Source organism: Orussus abietinus, unplaced genomic scaffold (assembly GCF_000612105.2).
Source record: "Orussus abietinus isolate OABI.00-Male unplaced genomic scaffold, Oabi_2.0 scaffold168, whole genome shotgun sequence".
Lineage (NCBI taxonomy): Eukaryota > Metazoa > Arthropoda > Insecta > Hymenoptera > Orussidae > Orussus > Orussus abietinus.
In genome coordinates this window covers 60,074-80,757 of record NW_019395982.1, presented here as the reverse complement: position 1 = coordinate 80,757, position 20,684 = coordinate 60,074, and the positions used below count along the sequence as shown (strand labels likewise).

At 44.9% G+C, this 20,684-nt stretch overlaps 1 protein-coding gene across 1 annotated transcript; it reads left to right on the top strand.

Annotated features, from left to right (window-relative positions):
- Nucleotides 1-257: 257 nt before the first annotated feature.
- On the top strand, nucleotides 258-17,226 carry LOC105694190 (ubinuclein-2). The gene is made up of 11 exons (XM_012414629.1): nucleotides 258-559; nucleotides 9,221-9,343; nucleotides 9,504-9,608; nucleotides 9,709-9,972; nucleotides 10,047-10,230; nucleotides 10,585-11,011; nucleotides 11,283-11,444; nucleotides 11,561-11,641; nucleotides 12,560-12,676; nucleotides 12,767-12,943; nucleotides 13,983-17,226. The coding sequence occupies exons 1-11, from the start codon at nucleotides 374-376 to the stop codon at nucleotides 15,304-15,306; spliced, it is 3,150 nt and encodes a 1,049-aa protein (XP_012270052.1). The 5' UTR covers nucleotides 258-373; the 3' UTR covers nucleotides 15,307-17,226.
- The last annotated feature ends 3,458 nt before the right edge of the window (nucleotides 17,227-20,684 follow it).

Here is a 20,684-nt window from a genome sequence, read left to right as displayed (position 1 = left end):
AGTCTTTAATTTTTTCCTGACCTCGACCTCGTGCGTGGCCATGCCAAGCGCTGGCATTTTCCGTTGATTCCGCCCGATGGTAGACTAAACGCGGTTCGATACGCCCTTCCGAATTTGAAAAAGCCCGCGTTGGCGCGGCCCGCTCGCTCCGAATAGCCTATCCATCGCCAGATGGCGCCACCGACGCGGCGGCGGCGCTACGGTCGCGCGGCCGGCATCGGCAGCGCGCTCTAAAAACAGTCGGGCCGAAGATGGCGATGTGCGAACCGTGGTGTCGGCGCGGCGTTTAGCGAATTCGCGATAAGTGACCATGTTGTCGCCGTGGCCGCGGGGTTTCTCGAGTAACGCGTTGTGAAGCTCGTGCCGATGTAGAATGTCAGACGCGAAACGTCCGCCCCTGCAGAGCCTGGACTTCTCGGATCCCCTGGGCCACGTCACGAAAAAGGGAGAAAAGGGCAAGCAGCTCGCGCCCTCCTTCCGCTTCGAGCTCACCCTGCCTGAGTCGAACGAGAAGACATGCCCGGAGTTCAACTACGCTCAGCTACTCAAGGCGGCCGAGGTCAGTTGCCGAGCGAAATTCGCCTCTCTCTCTCCCCTCTCGTTGCCCCTCGCTCCATCACGCCCGCTCTCTCCGGACGCGAGGCGTCCCCGAGTCTCCAGGAGAGCGGCCGTAGCGGCTGTCACGTCGCGCGGCGCGCGTGCCGACCCCCTCGCACGGCAGGCCTCGGGGCCGTCGAGTCGCTTCCTTCCGACCGCGCCGTCGAGAGGATGCGATCGATCCTCGGCGCGCCACGTTGCGGTAGGTCCATCCGGCGACCGTTCACGCGTGGCCGCCCTCGGTCTCGGAAAGGACTCTCGGCCCTCCAAGGTGGGAGTTCTTGGATCCTATGTAAAATACCTATACCTATATACATACATATTTCCCATACACACGTATACCTACACACGTTTACCCCTCGCGTATCCACATCTGCCCGTCTCTCCGGGAGCGCGAAAGCCCTCGGAGATTTACGCTCCCCGTTTGGCGCGACGTCGTCGGAGAGAGGCGAGAGGGCGATCGATCGCGGCCGATCCTCGACGCCGTCGGGCGAGCGCCGCCTCGAGAGAGGGGCCCCACGTTGCGGTAGGTCCGATAGGCGGCCCTTCCCGACGCGCGCTGGAGACCTTCGGCCGTCCTCGGGGACCATCTTCGGGTCTCTTCGGAAGCGCGCTATGGCCCCTCTGCGCAGGCCCCCCGCGCACCGCGAGAGCGGATCGGCCGACGTCGAGGGCGGGCGTACACGCGGCCGCGTCCTTAGGAACGAGGCGCAAGCCCCGTGGGGACGCATGGGGACCCCGGGGAACGGGTGGAGGGTACTCCGGGGTCTGTTGAGGCATCTCGCGGAAGCTAGAGGGTCTCTAAGGTGAAGTGAAACATCCTGCAAATCAGTCGATTCGAATACAACACTTTTTTTTAAGGGTATTAGGCCAAACTGTCCAAAACTTTGACACATCACTCCTGATCAGCTAAGAATTCTCCTGACACATTAGAAATTTGGATCTTTCAACAACATTTTTTAACTCAGTCCAGACCAGAACCAAAATGGCGTCGAGTTCTCATATTTTGATCGATATACGATTATCGAAGGCTCTGATATGAGAATCGAAAGGGTCAGGACAATTTTACGACAATTTAGAACACCCTGGTAATCGATAAACTCGCATTTGAACGGGATAGAGGCAAAAAAAGTGTTGTATGCGCTTCTTTGCTAAAACGATGGTAATACGAGGTCTCGGAGTGAAAATTTAATTGACCTGGAAATCACAGATGGCAAAAAAAGTGTTGTATGCGCTTCTTTGCTAAAACGATGGTAATACGAGGTCTCGGAGTGAAAATTTAATTGACCTGGAAATCACAGATGGCGCAGGGGGGTCCCTCCGCAGTGAATTAGGGCCCAAAAGGCATGAATCCAGAGGATTTCTGGAGTTTTACTTCGATTTCTTCATAATTATTGTACGAAAACGACAGGTGGAATATGCCATTTGGTACAATACAGAATATAATTCGACCCAGCTGTCGATATAAAAACGAACGTCGGCAACGTAGGCATTTAGAAAAATCGTCTTTATCGACGTTGATCAAGTTCCTCGACGTGTTTCACTTCACCCTGACAGGGACGAGGGGTATTGCACTCGCCAGAGGCCTAGATTTCGTTTCGGCGGACGGTCGCCTGTCCCGAGTATACACAAACGGCGTGTACGTATCTTCTTCTTCTTCTTTCGTTTTTTGGCATTGGGTTGGTTCCCCTTTAAGCCAGGGCCTTGCAACGTGTTAGTATGTACAGAGTCGGGTAAATTTAAAAATGTTCGTGATTTTTTTTCTTTTTTTTTTTTTTCTTGATTTTTCGAGTCGGTTAAACATTTATTTCTTTATCCGTAGCGATGAAGAAATTATCTTTGTATTTCCCCCACTCCTGAAATCTTGATCTTTACCTGTGTAGAACTCGGTAGCGTCTCGCGTCACTCAACGCTACGAGTTTCTTGATTGTATCGCGTTTATACTCTCGTTTCTTAATTCGGTGGGGTTTCGTTTTTCGTTTTTACCGTCTTCGGGGTATCTCTCTTCGACCCATAATTTTGCTATTTTAAGGTTATGCGAAACAACCCTCAAACGAGTTGATCCGAATTAACATACTTCTTTTATAAGGGTATTGGATTAAACCATTTGAAACTTTGACGCATGACTCGCGAGCACCTAATAATTATCCTGACACTTTCAAAATTATGATTTTTCAAGCCATATTGTTTTAACTCAGCCCGGACCAGAACCAAAATGACGTCGCGCTCTCGTATTTTCATCGATATACAATTATTGAAGGCTCTGATATAAGAAACGAAAGGGTTAAGACAATTGTCCGACAGTTTAGAACAGTCTGGTAATCGAGAAACTCGCATTTGAACGGGATAGATGGAAAAAAGGTGTCTTACGCGCTCCTGTGATAAAACTATCGAGATAATATTAAAAGGAGGGAATGTATGGGTGGTGGGGGATAGCTAAACGTGCGACGGAAGTCACCATTTTATGGACTCCGTTGTGTAGGTCAGTTCCAACCGTCCAACGTGGACGCATTTGTGGGAAAGGCATTTATATATCTACGCGGTGTACAGGATTTTTCAACCCCGTTTTTAACCAAAATCCCGGTCGTGCATTCTATTACACCCTGTATATGTTCATGTAAAACTTTATTTCCAAGCGGAGACGTTAAGGTGATGTGAAACCCCCTTCAAATCAGTCGATTCGAATACAACACTTTTTTTAAGGGCATTAGACCAAACTGTCCGAAACTTTGACACACCACTCCTGATCATCTAAGAATTGTCCTGACACATTCAAAATTTGGATTTTTGGAAAGATTTTTTTAACTTAGCTCAGACCAGAACCAAAATGGCGTCGAGCTCTCATATTTCGATCAATATAGAATTATCGAAGGCTCTGATATGAGAAATGAAAGGGTCAGGACAATTTTGCGACAATTTAGAACACTCTGGTAATCGATAAACTCGCATTTGAACGGGATAAAGGCAAAAGAAGTGTTGTATGCGCTTCTATGCTAAAACGATGGGAATACGAGGTCTCGGAGTGAAAATTTAATTAACCTGGAAATCACAGATGGCGCAGGGTGTCCCTCTGCAATCAATTAGAGCCCTAGAAAGCATGAATCCAGAGGATTTCTGGAGTTTTACTTTGATTTCTTTATAATTATTGTACGACATATGATGTACGACATTTGGTACAATATCCAATATAATTCGACCCAGCTGTCGATATAAAAACCAACGTCGACAACGTAGGCATTTAGAAAAATCTTCTTTATCGACGTCGATCAAGTTCCTCGACGTGTTTCACTTCACCTTAAGGTGATGTGAAAGTGGCGTCAAAGAGGTATCGTTCATGAAACCTTTCTCCGAACTGGGTGTACCGAATCGTCTCAAACTTGACAATGTGAATATGGAGGCTATAAGGGAGGTCCTGGAACCCATGAAATTTCAATTTTAAGACAATTTGTTTACAGCTACTTTCAAGAATTTTAATTAAAAATGAAATTTCCCGAGTATCGGGACCTACCTTAGGGTCTCCTTATTCATGTGGAGAAAATTTGAAACAAATATGTACGCCCAATTCGGAGATGTTTCATGAACGATTGACCCCTAAGATGCCACTTTCTTGCTCTTAACTCGGAAAATTTAATGTAGAACCGAGAACGTATTTTTTAGTCAAACAGATATTACCTGGATTTTCGGTTCGAGATGCGACGCGTGTTCATGGGATGTATTTCTTTTATTTGAATGCATTGTTTCGGGTTTTTTTTTTTAATTTGAAACAAATAGGTACGCCCAATTCGGAGAAGAAGTTTCATGAACGATTGACCCCTAAGATTCCACTTTCTTGCTCTTAACTCGGAAAATTTAATGTAGAACCGAGAACGTATTTTTTAGTCAAACAGATATTACCTGGATTTTCGGTTCGAGATGCGACGCGTGTTCATAGGATGTATTTCTTTTATTTGAATGCATTGTTTCGGGGTTTTTTTTTTTTAATTTGAAACAAATAGGTACGCCCAATTCGGAGAAGAAGTTTCATGAACGATTGACCCCTAAGATGCCACTTTCTTGCTCTTAACTCGGAAAATTTAATGTAGAACCGAGAACGTATTTTTTAGTCAAACAGATATTACCTGGATTTTCGGTTCGAGATGCGACGCGTGTTCATGGGACGTATTTCTTTGATTTGAATGCGTTGGTTCGGTTTTTTTTTTTTTTTTAATTTGAACGCACTAGTGCGCTTTACGCGATCACTCGGATTCGAATTTGTGGGTCTATGCAGGACACGATTCGCGTTCTTGGTGGACGCGCCTACGTGCCCTCGGACACGTATACGGAGCCTGTATTCACCAGGTAAGACTGTATCAGTGTTCGATGCGTATACTGGATAGATGAGTACCTGCATTTCGGTGCGTACCTGTGAGAAGCAGGTAGCCACGTTTAAGGTGATGTGAAACACTTCGAGGAACTTGATCGACGTCGGTAAAGAAGATCTTTCTAAATACCTACGTTGCTGACGTTCGTTTTTATATCGACAGCTGCGTCGAATTATATCGGGTATTGTACTAAATGGCATACTCCACCTGTCGTTTTCGTACAATAAATCATAACTGTCGACTAAATTTTCACTCCGAGACCTCATATTACCATAGTTTTAGCATAGAAGCGCATAAGACACTTTTTGCCTTTATCCCGTTCAAATGCGAGTTTCTCGATTACCAGACTGTTGTAAATTGTCGTACAGTCGTCCTGACCATCTCTTTTCTCATATTAGAGCCTTCGATAATTGGATATGGATAACACCGGTTAAGTGTTGGGGAAAAAAAGAAGAAAGGGGCATTGAATTCAGCCCTGGAATCAGCCCCTTGTCCTTTTCGTGGATTTTAAAGGATATTGAGCTTTAAAAAAGGACCTTGAATTTCGGAAAAATGACTGGGAGTACGACTATAATTTATATCTATTTCAATTATACGTGTCTGAAGATCGCGTCGACTCGCTCTCCGTCGCTCTTCCAGCGCACCGCATAGGATGTCTCTCTCTCGGATCGGTAAGAAGTTGGACGAGAGTGGAGGGGGACGTAATTCAACCCGGATGTTGACTATCTTGCGCGCGACGCTACTCATGGCGAGGGCGACGCACGTGCGTATCGGTCCTGTCCCCGTCTATACTCTACATGTCCAGGGGTTCCTTTCTCCCCGGGTGGTTCCACGATATCATTCTCCGATTTCCCGCTAGATGGACCTACGGTCGAGTGTCAGTGTCCCCTTCTCTTTCCCACTCACCTGTTACCGCGGGTCGCGCGGTCACTCTCTTTCTCTCGCTCGCGCCCGCGTCACCCACTCCCGACTCCCTCTACTTGTCTTCTCGCTGTCTCTCTTGCGCGCACGGGCTCGCGCATCTCGCTCTCTTTCTCTCTCTCTCTCTGCGGGCGAAACGGCAACGCGTTCTCGATACGCTCGGGCGTCCGTCTCCTGCAACCTCACCTCATCTGCCTATAGCTATTGATTTTCCTATGGCGGATTTCCTCGATTTCCCATTTTCGAGTTTTAATCGTACGTCGCGCGCGGTACCTGTTGCTTTCTCGAAATCCCCGACAATGACGTTCGAGTCGATAAGAGCACGGTTTCGAAGGCTTCTCTTTGAGAATCGCGGCTTCACGGTCTCTCGACGCAACCGCGCGTCACGCCTGCCGCTCGGCTGTCCATTTATTCCCCTAACCTCACCGCAGCCTGTAATTCTCGTTTGGCGTAGGATCGCCAATTGAATTAACACGCGCATGCGGGCCCGCTTTTCAAACGAGAGAAGATGGAGATCGATTTGAAATTAATTACATACGGTAAAACAAAAGGCGACCCGTTAGAAAGACTCCTCCTAGAGACTCCTCCTACAGTCCCTGATGATACATAGTCTGAAAATAAAAGAAAAAAACTCACGCGCGAGGAGTACGACCATATTTCATTAACGAGTAACTTATAAATGCTCCCAACATTTCTATTTTTTCTATTATTAATATTTTTATCTTCCCTGCCACCTCTTTTCGGCACGTAGAACAAGTCGGTACATGTTCCCACTTGAAGGACAGATTCCCATGACCATGCCGAGGGACTCCGCCATTTTTCTCCCGTCGAGGACGGGGCGGAGAGGGGCTTCGCACCTCAGTCTCTCTTTATTCTCGGACTCGGTCACCGAGCGCCGCGATCGCAGGGCTGAGAGTCGCTCGCGCGGGTGGGAGGGAGGGGTACGAGCGCCGGGGCAGTCGCGAGGATCGACGTCCCCGACGGACACCTCGCGCGCCCTTCGACGCTCGGCCCGCCTTGTTTCGCCCCGTTCCCCTCTCCCCGCCAAGTACGCCCTACCCCCTCCTGGCGGGCCGCGCCGGCTGATCGCGGTCGGTCCCGAATGCACCCTGTAAACAGGGCAGGGTCGAGCAGGGTTGGGTAATTTAGTATTTAGTATTTTGTCGTGGTTTCACGCGCATATTACGTAAAACAGGTAGTTTACCGTTGATAATCGTAGAAAACGAGTAAATTACGTTTCCAATATGGCGGATGCCGCAGATGCCGACAGATGTCGCATCCTTCCGGCATCCAGCAGATTATAAACGTCTTTTAGCACGTATGGAAACACGTAAATATTATTATGGAATGGTTGGAATTTTACGTTTCCAATATGACAGATGCCGCAGATCCAGGGTATATGTATCCGCTAGGTTGTATGGACGTCTTTTAGAGCACGTGTTAACATGTAAAATCTTTGAAGGAATAATTAACTTGCAGCTCGTGTTCAAAGTTCTTGCGACTTAACCTATGTTTAATGTCAAATTTTTAGTTGGATTTATTATTTTCTATTTGGAATTAGGAGGGGGGTAACATACTTCGCGCTTACGGAGAAAACTAGGAACGTATTATACGTTGTAATATATGCGGAGAATACACGCATATTAAAATCGGACACATGGATTGGATTTTACTGGAAAAATCAGATGAGTTGAATTGTGATGGCAGATGGTTATGTGACTTCGAAGTCATATGGCGTTATGAAGGGGAATGTTAATCTCGCTTGTATGTGCAGGATTTCATCTGGGTAGTATGTTGGTAGACACGGAAATGCGTCGTTCCGAGAAATGGTCCACGATTTTCCTTGGGTTCCACATCTAGGAAGAGAAAATCCGTTACTTGATACCAGGAAAATACCTGGATAAGTAGTTGCTCTAGGCTCTCGCAATTAGCGCGAGTCTCCGTTGTTACCAGCATCGTCGTACCGCAAATCCGGGTTTGGATTTCGCAGTCGGAACTGAAATGATCTCGGATTACATAAATGATCGTTTTGCTTACTTACCGCTCCTGGAGGTTGAACGGAATTTGTGAGAGAGGTGACTTTTCCTTTCGTTCTTCCTCGCGGGAAAGAAACAAGATGGCCGCTCGACCTATCACGTGACGTTCACCTAAGAATCCTTAAAAAATGTCACCCCCTTGGTCGAATTATTTCTTCTTTCATCTAGAGCATTGTCTTCTTTGTCCATAAATGCAAGAACAAATTAAGCCGGTTTCTCGTGCTGTCGGAAAATTATAAGAAATCAATTCGACCTACCTAACTTCTCGCGGAAGGAATCACTTTGAAACACCATCAAGATGTCGACGATGCTTCTTTGGCGAAAGTTGTCGACTGGACTTCTCGTGAAAGTTTCGGTTATTGGGTGCACGGTACACCGTCGTGCAGGGTTGGGTAGGTATAATACGCCATGTAATATACGTGGATTTCTACGTGAGCGCAAAGTATATTACACCCTTCCATTTCTAAATAGGAAATAATAAATCCAATTAGAAATTCGATATTGAACTGGATTAAGTCGAAAGAATGTCGAACCCAAACGCCTAATTAATTATTCCTTCGAAGTTTTTACATGTTTACACGCACGCTAAACGACGTTTATGACCTAGCGAAGACATATCGTGCATCTGCGGCATCCGCCATATTGGAAACGTAATTTACTCGTTTTCTACAATTTTCTCCAGTAAACTATATATACGTCGCAAACCTCGAAAAACGCGAAATTACCCAACCCTGCCGTTGTGTATATCGATGCTTGCATATCAAATATATCCCTATGTCTTGCGAACCGATTCTAGTTTATTCTTATGGGTCACTAGGTGGGGGTCGGGTTACCGACCGAGTACACCCGTGACTCGCGAGTCGCGTCGAGCGACGCGCTGATTGGCCCGTGACCCCGCGGTTAAAACACTCCGCGATTGGGCGGGATTATTTCTCCGGAGTGTACGTTGAATTAAACTCTCCTTCCACCTCGTCTAAATGACGACAGTCTTCGCGGCCGTGCTCAATGGTTGCCGTATCGCGGTTGCGTAAGCCATGGGGAAGGGCAGGAGGGAGAATGACGTTTTCCTCGCACGTGTGAATGAACCCGCTGAACATAACCTCGAATGGCACTTCCTGCAATAATTTCTAAATCCGAAACGAGAGAGAATATATTTATCGTCGCTATCGATTGAGTGCTCTCAAAAATTGATAAACACGTGAACTTTTATTTCTTTCAGGGTAAACCTACTACCAATGTATATTAATTTGTCAATGGGCAGTAGGGAGTAATGTATACTTATTTTGGTTTTATTCTCAATTACAGAAGAAACGAAGAAAAGAACAGAAGAGGGGAGAAGAAAATACTACCAATGGGCTGGATCCATTCGATGATGACGAAGACGAGGAGAAGCTTAGGGAAGTGGCGCGGAGATTTGAAGCCAAATATGTGAGTGCAACTGCTCGATCGGATTACTGGCGGAAAAATTCTTACAAACTCTTATGCCCTGGAGGAGTTTTTATGTTTCTTGCGATATGTCTTATAAATAGTTCTTTATTATTAACCAAATAGTATGTTTGCAGAAATCAGAATGTTTTACGTTTCGCAGGGAACAGCTGCAGGTGGGAGGAGTCGACATTGTAAGGCCAACGATGGTATCGATCTGGGAGCTGGATACGATGAGAATGACTCGTTCATCGATAATACCGACGCCGTAAGTTTTTCGAAGCAAAATTGATTTCGTTTAGTTCATAATTTGACATTTTATATGAAATGATCCTACTTGAGCATTTTGTGCGACACTTGTTCAATAGTATGACGAGATCGTGCCGAAAGAGGTGACCACGGCGCACGGGGGCTTCTACATAAATTGCGGAGCTCTCGAGTACAAAATAACCGAAGGGCACTCGCTGGTCCACAACAACAATAACAACAATAACAACAACAACGATGACGAGAGCAGCGAGAGCAGTGGCGAGGAGGACGACGCCGACAGCACAAAGCGTATGGAGAAACGTTCTCTCAGCTACTCGGATGACGACGACACCGAGGACATCTCCGGCGAGGCGCCACGAAAAGTAAGTCAGCATAGCGGTGAACATTTAACCTGAGTAGTTCTCGCAAAACGTCGAGATGTCCGTGGTACTTGCAGAAGCCGAAGCTCGAGGACAACCCGGAAAAAAAGACCAACCATGAGGCTACAATGAAGAAAAAGAAGAAATCCCACCATCATAACCACGAGCTGCCGCAGCAGGATTTTGATGGTCTGAATAGAAGAAAGAACACGGTTATGCGCGACCCTTTGAAGGAAAAGCGCGAGACCGACGGAGACGCAGGTGATTCGAGTTAATACCAAAAATATTGTAAACCTCAACGACCGTCCTAGATGAGCTTACGCACATTTTAGAACGTCACGATTTTTCGAGGTTATTACAACGGACTGATTAGAATCCTGGAACTGTAAAATCCAAATTATCGGGCTTGATATTTAAAGGGTTATTTCAATTCATTATGGATCTAGTTATCCGTCCCAATTTATAAGTTTTAGAAAGTTTGAGTCTAACATTTGAAGAATAGTGATAAAAACTAAGGTGAGGGTACTCATCTGGTGAACATTAGCTTGCAAATATGAGCGGTGCATGTAAGAAGTTTGGGGCAACTTTGATCATTCGTCAATGGTTTATTCACAGAGGAGCAGGACGAAAAACGGAGCATCGAGAAGCCGGATCTACAAAGAGTCAAGTCGATCCCCGAGAAGAAGTTCGATGGTAAGAAGTTCGAGAAGAAGGCGTCGAGTAACGGGCTGGACTGGAAGAAGGTGGATTCAAAGAAGTTCGGGGAGATGGACAGCAACATCGACGACGCCATTGAGAGTGTCGTCAACGCCGCGAGGGTTGAGGATGAGTCGAGCCGGGACACTCTGGATTCTGGAAAGTCTCGAGGCATTCCGGGGAGCGAGTCTGAGTGCGACGACCTCGACAAGGAGGAATCCCCATTGCCCGAGTGCCTCCCCGAGGACATCAAGGAAATCGTGAATGCGCTCAAGGTTCAGGCAGAGACCAGCAAGGAAGGGAAAAGCAAATTTTTCACCTCTGCCATTAACAATGCACTCTTTGGGTAAGGAAAAAGCTTTCCTTTCCCTACGAAATTGGTTGTGCATAGATAGTAAGTTCAATGGGAAGTTGGAAGCAAGTTGTTTTTCTAGAAAGTGAATTTTGGAGTTGCAATTAGTCATCGATATTAAGCGAGACATTTTGTTGACAAGTAGAAATACTTTCCCGGGATTTCAAACATTCTTCCGTGACTGCGATCGTTTGCGTAATTATTACGTTAAATGTTCTCGGAATGTTCATTCCATTGTATTTACAATTTCGTATCTGTAACGCAGGTTAGAGAAGAAATTGCGATCCCTCAACATGCCGAGTGTGAAATCGCAGACGTACGACCACTTAGCGCACTTCTTGCCCTGCAGCAAGATCACTCTGGTGAACCGAGCGAAGAAGCTTTTTCAACAGGACGTCGACGGCAAAGTAAAGGATCCTATACAAAGGTACAATATTTTGATTCTCCAGTTTGGTCGGGAGACTATTGTAGATTTCAGTTCCAACGGGGCCCCGTTGACGAACCAGAGATTATCAATGATGGCAAAGCTCGTTTATGCTGCAGGTTAAAGGCCATCGTTGACAGTGTCATGCCGTCCGTCATGGATAAGTACACCAAGGAGTGCCAGAGGGTCACCGAGGAGAAGTAAGTGCCCGCTTTGGATCGAAGACCTCGAAGCTAATCTAGACTCGACGTTTAGGGCGTGAGCATAAAATTGTATCGAGAGTCGAGTACCGAGAGATTGCGAGAGGCGAGGCTTGAGAATGGGCAGAGCGCCGCACGTTGGGCTAGTTTTAAATTCGCTAGATCTCGAAAGTGATCCTACGTTGGAACTCATCCTATCTTTTTTGTTTATTTCTCAGCCCACATTTGTACTGGGAGATATATCGGTACTGTTGGTAAGGTGCCCCTAAGAGAAATCCCTTTGTACTTTTAGACAGTGCTGGGCATTGTCCAAAACGTGAAGGAAGGAGAGAAATGAGTCGGACTAAAAAATATCTATTTCGAGATTTGAAATGATTCATTGAAATAGTTATTTTTCAAGAGTATTCTCTATTTCGAGTAGCATTTTGCCCAGCACTCTTCGTAACCCTTCTGGTTACTCTTTCTATTCTTCAGTTATTTTCCTTTCACTCTGCTTTCTATTTGGTTTTCCACCCCTTCTCATGCTTGTACGTTTCTGCTATCTCAATTGTATACTAACTTTGCGCAGAGCGTATTACGATGAGATACGTGCTGCTGTTCGTTCGATAAGAAATCTGAATGCCGAAACTAGGCGTACTTTTATTTTCGTGAACGTTGAGATGGCAGGGAAAGGTGCGGGGCTTTTTATCATCAGTATCAAATTTTTTTGTTCATCACCAGCGCTATTTTTTATTTGAGATACAGCTCGCATTTGCCTTGAGAGAGAATTTGGGGACGATTTGATAATTTAATTTATTGCAAGGCACTAGGATCAATACCGATGAATTCTGTCGCGGCAAATGCAGATCATCATTACTTCTTTATCGTTGTTTTTCTTTTTGTAATCATTCATAAGCCTTATACGCATTTAATTTACAGGGGCTTGGAGGGCTCGCCAACGGACGTTGATAGCAGCGATGGAGATGAAAGCGGGAACAGAACTTCCGACAAAAGTAAAATCCCTCGGAGACGGTTTCCCTGGACCGAAGAGACGAAGTAAATTTCAACCATCGTTATCTCGTTTTTTTTTTTCTTTTTATCAACTCTTTTCCCTTCAGTTTATTTATGAGGATCCTTCTTTCACAGAAAATTAGTGTATGAAATTGCGCATGCTAGGCGGCAGTACTTCGAGGTTTTGAAGCCGAGAAAAGAAAGCATGGAAACGTTTGTGGCTGCCTTTATGGAGAAGAAAGTACTGCCCCTGTGGCCACTGGGTTGGGTGCAGCTGCAAACCTTGATAAAGTATTCAAATGCTGAGCCCATGTAAGTATAAATATTTTTTACATCGTATACACAACCCAAGAGGACTCCTAATATTCTCGCTTCGTTCTATTTCAATCTCTCTTTTATCCTAACTTATATTCTTATACGTCTCTCGAATTTCTTCTGTTAATCGGGAATAAACAAATGATGCTCTGCACGTTTGTAAACGAGTAAGGAACTTTACTCCGGCAAGGATTTGTTTACCTTTACTTTGTTGAAGGAAAACTGTTCGCGCACGATTGGATTACAATTTGCAATAGAATCTGGTCATTGTGTGTTTTAGGGAGGTGATTGAATTGGATTAAAAACCGCGATTCCTTCGGGGCTATCGTTAACGGATTCATTTCTTAGTTAAACCGTTTATCAGGCTAGTGTAAATTTATTTATTTTGTACCGTGATCCATGTTACGGATATATAGAGTCCTTGTTCCTCCTTATTTTCCTTTTTTTAATACATGAGTGTAATGATGTTTTGTACTATTAGGCACACGCCTGTGTTTACCAGATACTTTATCTAATTAAACTGTTGTCAATTGATTTTACTTTCTTTCTCTGCATTTCAACGACCATTTTCCCCTATCCTTGATATTATTTGCTTTGACTCTCTACGCAGGATCTTTTAAAAATGTACACAGGTACTCGAAGCATAATTTCCAACATGTACTTGTCGAATGCCTTTCGTTCAAGAGTCAAATTCTTTGGTGAGAATTTGATTGATATTTGTATTCACTGTCTGATGCTGTTTAAGTTAATCATTAAGGAAAATCCATATTTTATCGTCTAACGATAATATCCATGGCTTTCTGCTTATTCAACCTTCGTTATGCTGAAATATAACATTCTTGTGATTTCCTAAAATGAAATTGTGAAACAATCTATGTCAGCGAATCTGGGTCAATTTTGGTTCGGTTGCAGATTAATTAATTGACAAGATACGTTTCCGAGTTTCGTGCACTTTTTCGACCCTAGAAACGAATTAGAGAACGGGTGGATTTAAATGACATTGTATCAAGTCGACTTAACGTGACTTTGATTTTAGAGCGAAGAAAAAGTCGAAGAGGCCCAAGGAGATTCCGGCGTCCAACTCGAGTAACGCGAATGCCACTGGGAACGCAGGATACACGTCCAACGTAAGACTGGACCCGCCCAATTCGAGCAACAGTGCAGCACCCACCCAGGAAAGGGAAAAAACTCCGACAAGCCTGTTCAAGACCATGAGCTCGTCCGAGAACCCTCTGAATTTTGTGATAACGTCACAAGCAGCGACGTCAAACGATCACGGTTCCGAGAGGAAGCACAGCAGTAAGCACAAGGATAGGAGCCGGGAAAGTCCTATGACGAGCAGTGGCCAGTACGAGAACGCGAATGTCGGTTCCAGCAGTCAGCCTCTCGCCAAAATATCCGTCGTGCCTACGTCCCAGCTGATGGCCCAGAAAAGTAAAGCCCTGCCCGACAAGTTTAACCCGATGGACCTGACCAGCAGCTCGTTGTCGATCACCCCGGTGAACGATTACCAGAAATCTACGAAGACCTCCGAGGCGAAGAAGGACGTGGTCTCGATAACGGCTTACTCGGAGTCGTCGACAAATCACTCATCCGGCGTGAACGACGTGACGATATCCCAAACGGGTCACCATTCCTCCAGACAGCAAGAGTCCTTTCCCAGCGGTCAGCTACAGCATTCGAGCAGCTACTCGGTGCCTAACCGGACCTCCGTCTGCAAGCCCGTGCCCCTGAAGCACAGAATCCTCCAGGAGACCATGGACCCGAAGACGGAGAGGCGAACGGAGGAGAAGGAGTACGATTCCCACAAGACTGAGAAGAGGGACAAGAGGAGAGATCGGTACCCAGACGGCAAGCATAAGTCGCACGATAGCAAAAAGAGGAAAAAGGACCTCAAGCTCGACTCCGTCCAAGTTCAGATGATCCCCGTTAAACAGGACGTCCCGGTGGCTGCACAGCCTCCGCTCTCGAAAGAGGAGCAGGAGCAGAGGCAGATCGAGGAGACCATGGCCGCCACCAATTTCCTTAGCCAGATCATCAACGATGACCATAATCCCAGCAGGCCTGTTTCCGAAAAGAGGAAGGAACCGAGCTTGATGGAGGATGCCGGTGGTGCCGTCATTCAAACCACCGAGCAAGAGAACGACGTGCAGATGGTGATGCGGTCCTTGAAGGAACTTCAGGAGCTCCAGGAGCTCCAAGAGATGAAGTACTCGCCAAGCCACTCGCCCGTGGGCGTTGGTCAGAAACCTAACAAGTCGAATGTTCACTACGTCGGTTATCAGGAGGACTATCAGCGACTTTATCATAAAAAGGACGATAAACTCAGATTGCCTAAGAAGGAGGACGCGCAATGGTAGGCAACGGTGTGGCTTCGGGTTCATCCGAAGAGACCGATTGTTTGGTCAAGAATTAAGGCTGATTCAGACATATCTATACCGTGCATTAGATTTATATCGGAGTATTCATACATTTCCGTATCCGTCCGTTCGTGTTAGTCAGTGAGCCGCAGTGATCCGAACCGATATGTATCCTTGAACGGATGGTACCGACACTGTGACGAAAGTCCTTTCTTGGACTCGGTTCTGTTCAAAATATCGTTTGTTTTTAATTTCAAATTGTACTCTTTTTATAGTAATGGTGCATGAAAAAAACCGCAAAGACCCTCGAAAGTATTGATAGGACTTAGTTTCATCACTTAATTGTTCTTTATATAACGTTGCGAATTCGCCCCCGATCTTTCACTTTTTCTTTTTTCTAATTTCATGTATCCTGCTTGCTTTCTTTTTTGTATAAAATACTTTCTCTGTCTAGAATTTGTGCAATCACTGCGGGTTCCTCGACTGAAAAATTCGTTCTCATTAATGTCTCGATGGTTCATGGCACTGAACGGAGATCACGGCATGGGTGAATACTTTTTACGGACATGCACGAATACGGCACGGATCCGTCACGGACACGGTACGGTTGTGTCTGAATTGGCCTTTATGGATCCCTAATTCCCGGGACCCGAGTCGTCAAGGTGGCCGCAAAAGAAATCCTCGTTGCCTTCGTCCGAAGGAAAGGATCTTCCGTTCGTTCGTATCGTCTTCGGGGATGGGACAGTTTAACTGATATCACTTTCGTGAGGGTCCATTAAAATGCAATTGAACGCGCCTTCAGCTAGAAAATTACAAACTGATTGGACTAAGGCATGATCCTTATCATTTTTCTTGAGATCTCACGGAACATAAATTATTTATTCCGTTCGGTCTCTTGCGTTCTATCCCATCTCTGAACATCGTCAGGGATGTTCCTTATAGTGCGTATGACGTGTACACGCCAAGTGACAAAACTTGTATACACTGTGACGTTTGATAATGTGGCTACTGGCAACTATCGATAAGGTGAAACGACACGTCTTCGATGATAGAACTCCGCACGTGGAACCGATGGCAGAACTCAGACTAGACTAGGTCAGGAAACTAGACATCGCAGTGAAACAACGGAAGTCTTGTCGGCATCTTGGCGAAGGCCCAGTATAAAAAAACAATCTAGCGCGCACCTTCTCGAGTCGTGCTCGAAAGCTGATCTTGATTCTCTCCGAGCTCTTCCGTTCTAACGTTCGAGTTGGTACTCTTGCAATCCTCGCGTCGACCAATAAGCGCCCATTGTACGTATCTTGTAATGACGTCATACACCATTCATTGGTCGGCACGAAGCGCGCGTGTATGGTACCAACTCCTCTCCGCGAGAACTTCTCAAGAGGAGAGTCAAAAGTCGATATCCTTTCGTAGCAGGGCGCGCATCTTTGTCACCATATAAAGTGTCTAAGTATTTTAAAGCCGCCAAAATATGTACATATACATCTATATCTGTTTACTGTAGTATTCTTCGTGCGTGTACAGTAAGATATAAATTATGAGAATATGAGATATATGTGTTTATAGATATATCAGTATATATCTATAGGCACGTATGGTCGAATTTGAGTTAAGGATTGTAAATAAATTTCACGTGCTCGATCGACGGCGTGGAGGGTGGTCCGACAAGATCATTCGCGGCGAGAAGACGTTTCGATTTTACATTGCGATAGATTGGGACCATTGGGTCGATCGTCGCTTTTAATGCGGTTAGACGTTTCCAAGAGAGAGAGAGAGGAAAAAAAATTGATTTACATTTTAAACGACAGAGGGTTACGAGTAGGTCCTTCTCCTTTTCCTATTAAGGTGAAGTGAAACACCCTTCAAATCAGTCGATTCGAATACAACACTTTTTTTTAAGGGTATTTGACCAAATTGTCCGAAACTTTGGCACATCACTCCTGATCATTTAAGAATTGTCTTGACACATTCAAAATTTGAATTTTTTAAAAGAATTTTTTAACAGCCCAGACCAGAACCAAAATGGCGTCGATCTCTCATATTTCGATCAGTATATAATTATCGAAGGCTCTGATATGAGAATCGAAAGGGTCAGGACAATTTTACGAGAATTTAGAACACTTTGATAGTCGATAAACTCACATTTGAACGGGATAAGGGCAAAAAAGTGTTGTATACGCTTCTATGCTAAAACGATGGGAATACGAGGTCTCGGAGTGAAAATGTAATTGACCTGGAAATCACAGATGGCGCAGAGGGTCCCTCTGCAGTCAATTAGGACCCCAGAAAGCATGAATCAAGAGGATTTCTGGAGTTTTACTTCGATTTCTTTATATTTATTGTACGAAAACGACAGGCGGAGTATGCCATTTGGTACAATACCCAATATAATTCGGTATAGCTGTCGATATAAAAACGAACGTCGGCAACGTAGGCATTTAGAAAAATCTTCTTTATCGACGTTGATCAAGTTAATCGACGTGTTTCACTTCACCTTAATTCCGGGAACTTTCAATCGAGGTTTATATCCCCTCTCCCGACTAGGGAGGGACTTTCTTTAGGGCATCGTTAAAAGAGAAATATCCGACCACCCTGTATGACCGCGAAAACGAACCGTATATGTAATCCTCCTACATATCTAGCCAACCTAGAGCAGTTTAACGTTACAATGGAGATGTGTTCCAACCAGTTTCTACGTATGTATAGCTGTCGCCATTTTATACAATGTAGGGAATCATCACACAGTTGAGTTAATCGTACACTGTATATAGATAACCGAACGACAGTTCTACAGCGTTCGTAAGTAACGAGACGGAAATCTGGCGAATTGTGCAGGCCATACTTGGCGCAACGCGTTTGTATGATAAATTATTAATAAAGAGGTACGCGTGCGCAGGAAATTCTTGGAACTCGGTATTTCTCTATTTATCTATTGGCTAGAGTGATTCCATGGTTTTTAGAAGCTTGCCATGTGGGAGTATTATGTACATGGTGCGAGTGAATCTGGAGTGACGTTCCTATTGCTTGTACGCGTCGCAAAGTCGCAGCCATTGCGAGGGCCGTTCCGGAATAACTGGGAACTATTTGAAATCTGCTGCAGGTTGCTCCAAGATGTTGCAAGCTGCTGCAGGTTGCTGCAAGCTGCTGCAACCTATTTGAACTGCCAGGCCGATCGTCGGGTCGGTCACTCGGCCGTCGCGCACCCTGAGCCCCTCCAGTGCAGGGGAACGCTCAAAATACGAATTTTAATTTGAAGGAATTAAAAAGGAAGAAAAAAAAGTCACGTTAGGGTAATGGCTATTTGATACGTTCGTACCAAAAATGTCGCGTCTTTACGTGTCACTGTTGCTAAGATGTAAAGCCGTCTAGTTGATCGTGACACCGCTCTCCGCGTACGCTATGTTCATCTTTTAATTCCAATTCGCAATTAATATCATTATGCCTGTCTCAAGTAAGGACACGTAGATTATATCGTCGCTTTAGATTTCTACCGTTTAATGTTTACCTTAGTGTTAATGAATCTCTCGTTATTTTGCGAAGACATCAAGACTTTTTCGTATCTCCTTAACATGTGCATGGCGCGCGCACGGGTGACGTCATTAAACTGGAATAAAGAGGTGGCGGGTCTCTGCACAGAATAATGGCAAATTGTATCCGAAGTAATTGGCTGTAATAGATTATAACTGTGTGTGCGTGTATCTGTCCATTAAGGGAAAGGTATACATTAAAAAGTCAAATTTATCTATACATGAAAAGTCAAATTTATCTTACATATGATCTGCATACCTTTATTTGAGACGGACGCAATGATGTTAATTACAATTGTAATTGTTTTTTTTTTTAATCAACACGGCATACCTTGAAAATGGTATCAGAGTTAACTTTGACGACTTTGTGTCTTCGCTATAGCAACGGATATAAAAGGTGTCAATATTTTTGGTACGAATGTATCGTTAACTTAAGGTGAAGTGAAACACCCTTCAAATCAGTCGATTCGAATACAACACTTTTTTTTAAGGGTATTAAACCAAACTGTCCGAAACTTTGGCACATCACTCCTGATCATCTAAGAATTGTCCTGACACATTCATAATTTGAATTTTTGAAAAGAATTTTTTAACTCAGCCCAGACCAGAACCAAAATGGCGTCGATCTCTCATATTTCGATCAGTATATAATTATCGAAGGCTCCGATATGAGAATCGAAAGGGTCAGGACAATTTTACGACAATTTAGAACACTTTGATAGTCGATAAACTCACATTTGAACGGGATAAGGGCAAAAAAAGTATTGTATACGCTTCTATGCTAAAACGATGGTAATACGAGGTCTCGGAGTGAAAATTTAATTCACCTGGAAATCACAGATGGCGCAGGGGGTTCCTCTGCAGTCAATTAGGGCCCCAGAAAGCATGAATCAAGAGGATTTCTAGAGTTTTACTTCGATCTCTTGATATTTATTGTACAAAAACGACAGGCGGAGTATGCCATTTGGTACAATACCCAATATAATTCGGTATAGCTGTCGATATAAAAACGAACGTCGGCAACGTAGGCATTTAGAAAAATCTTCTTTATCGACGTTGATCAAGTTAATCGACGTGTTTCACTTCACCTTAACCACCTAATGTGCTTTTCTAAAATTCTTTAAATTTAACATTTTGAGCATTCTATTGCATTGGAACGCCCCAATGTACGTCGACGACCTCGCCGATAGACCCGGGATGGTCATAGTCAATGCTTCCGGCGTTTGTTAGCCTTATCTCTTGCGGAGAAACAGGCACGGAAGAGCCGCAAGTGCCGGCGGGTCCTCCGGGCGGCGCTCGCGGGCGAGCCAGGGCGTGTTCACGTCGCGCGCGATTTGCTCGCGAAGAAGGGGGATTGTGAGAATGTGCTTGCGAATTAGCGCGACGGCATGGACGGCGCCGAATGATTTGCGCGATTCGTGCGATTATGCAATTAACACGACTTACACGAGTAACTCGACGGGGTTCGTACGTGACTTTTACCGAGCCGACTAACCGATCCTGCGGTTCTCCACGAATTTTCGAATTCTCTCCAAGGAACTGTTCGAAACGTTAGGGTGATGCGAAAGCCCGTGACTTATTAAAATCCGTCGATTTTAATAAAACACTTTTTTTTTCAAAGGGTATTGCATAGAACTGTCCGAAACTTTGACACGTGACTCGTGAACACCTAGGGATTATCCTGACACATTCAAAATGAGGATTTTTGAAGAAACATTTTTTAACTACCCAGACCAGAACCAAAATGGCGTCAAGCACTTATATTTCGATCGATATTCAATCATTGAAGGCTCCAATATGAGAAATAAAAGGGGCAGGACAACTGCACGAAAATTTAGAACACTCTGG

What these genes read in the sequence shown, in the direction of transcription:
- LOC105694190 (XM_012414629.1), top strand. Translation starts at nt 374, where the DNA reads ATGTCAGACGCGAAACGTCCGCCCCTGCAGAGCCTGGACTTCTCGGAT. An exon ending in GGAGATTTGAAGCCAAATAT is followed by an intron (nt 9,344 to 9,503) that starts GTGAGTGCAACT and finishes TACGTTTCGCAG; the next exon opens with GGAACAGCTGCAGGTGGGAG. An exon ending in GTAAAGGATCCTATACAAAG is followed by an intron (nt 11,445 to 11,560) that starts GTACAATATTTT and finishes TTTATGCTGCAG; the next exon opens with GTTAAAGGCCATCGTTGACA.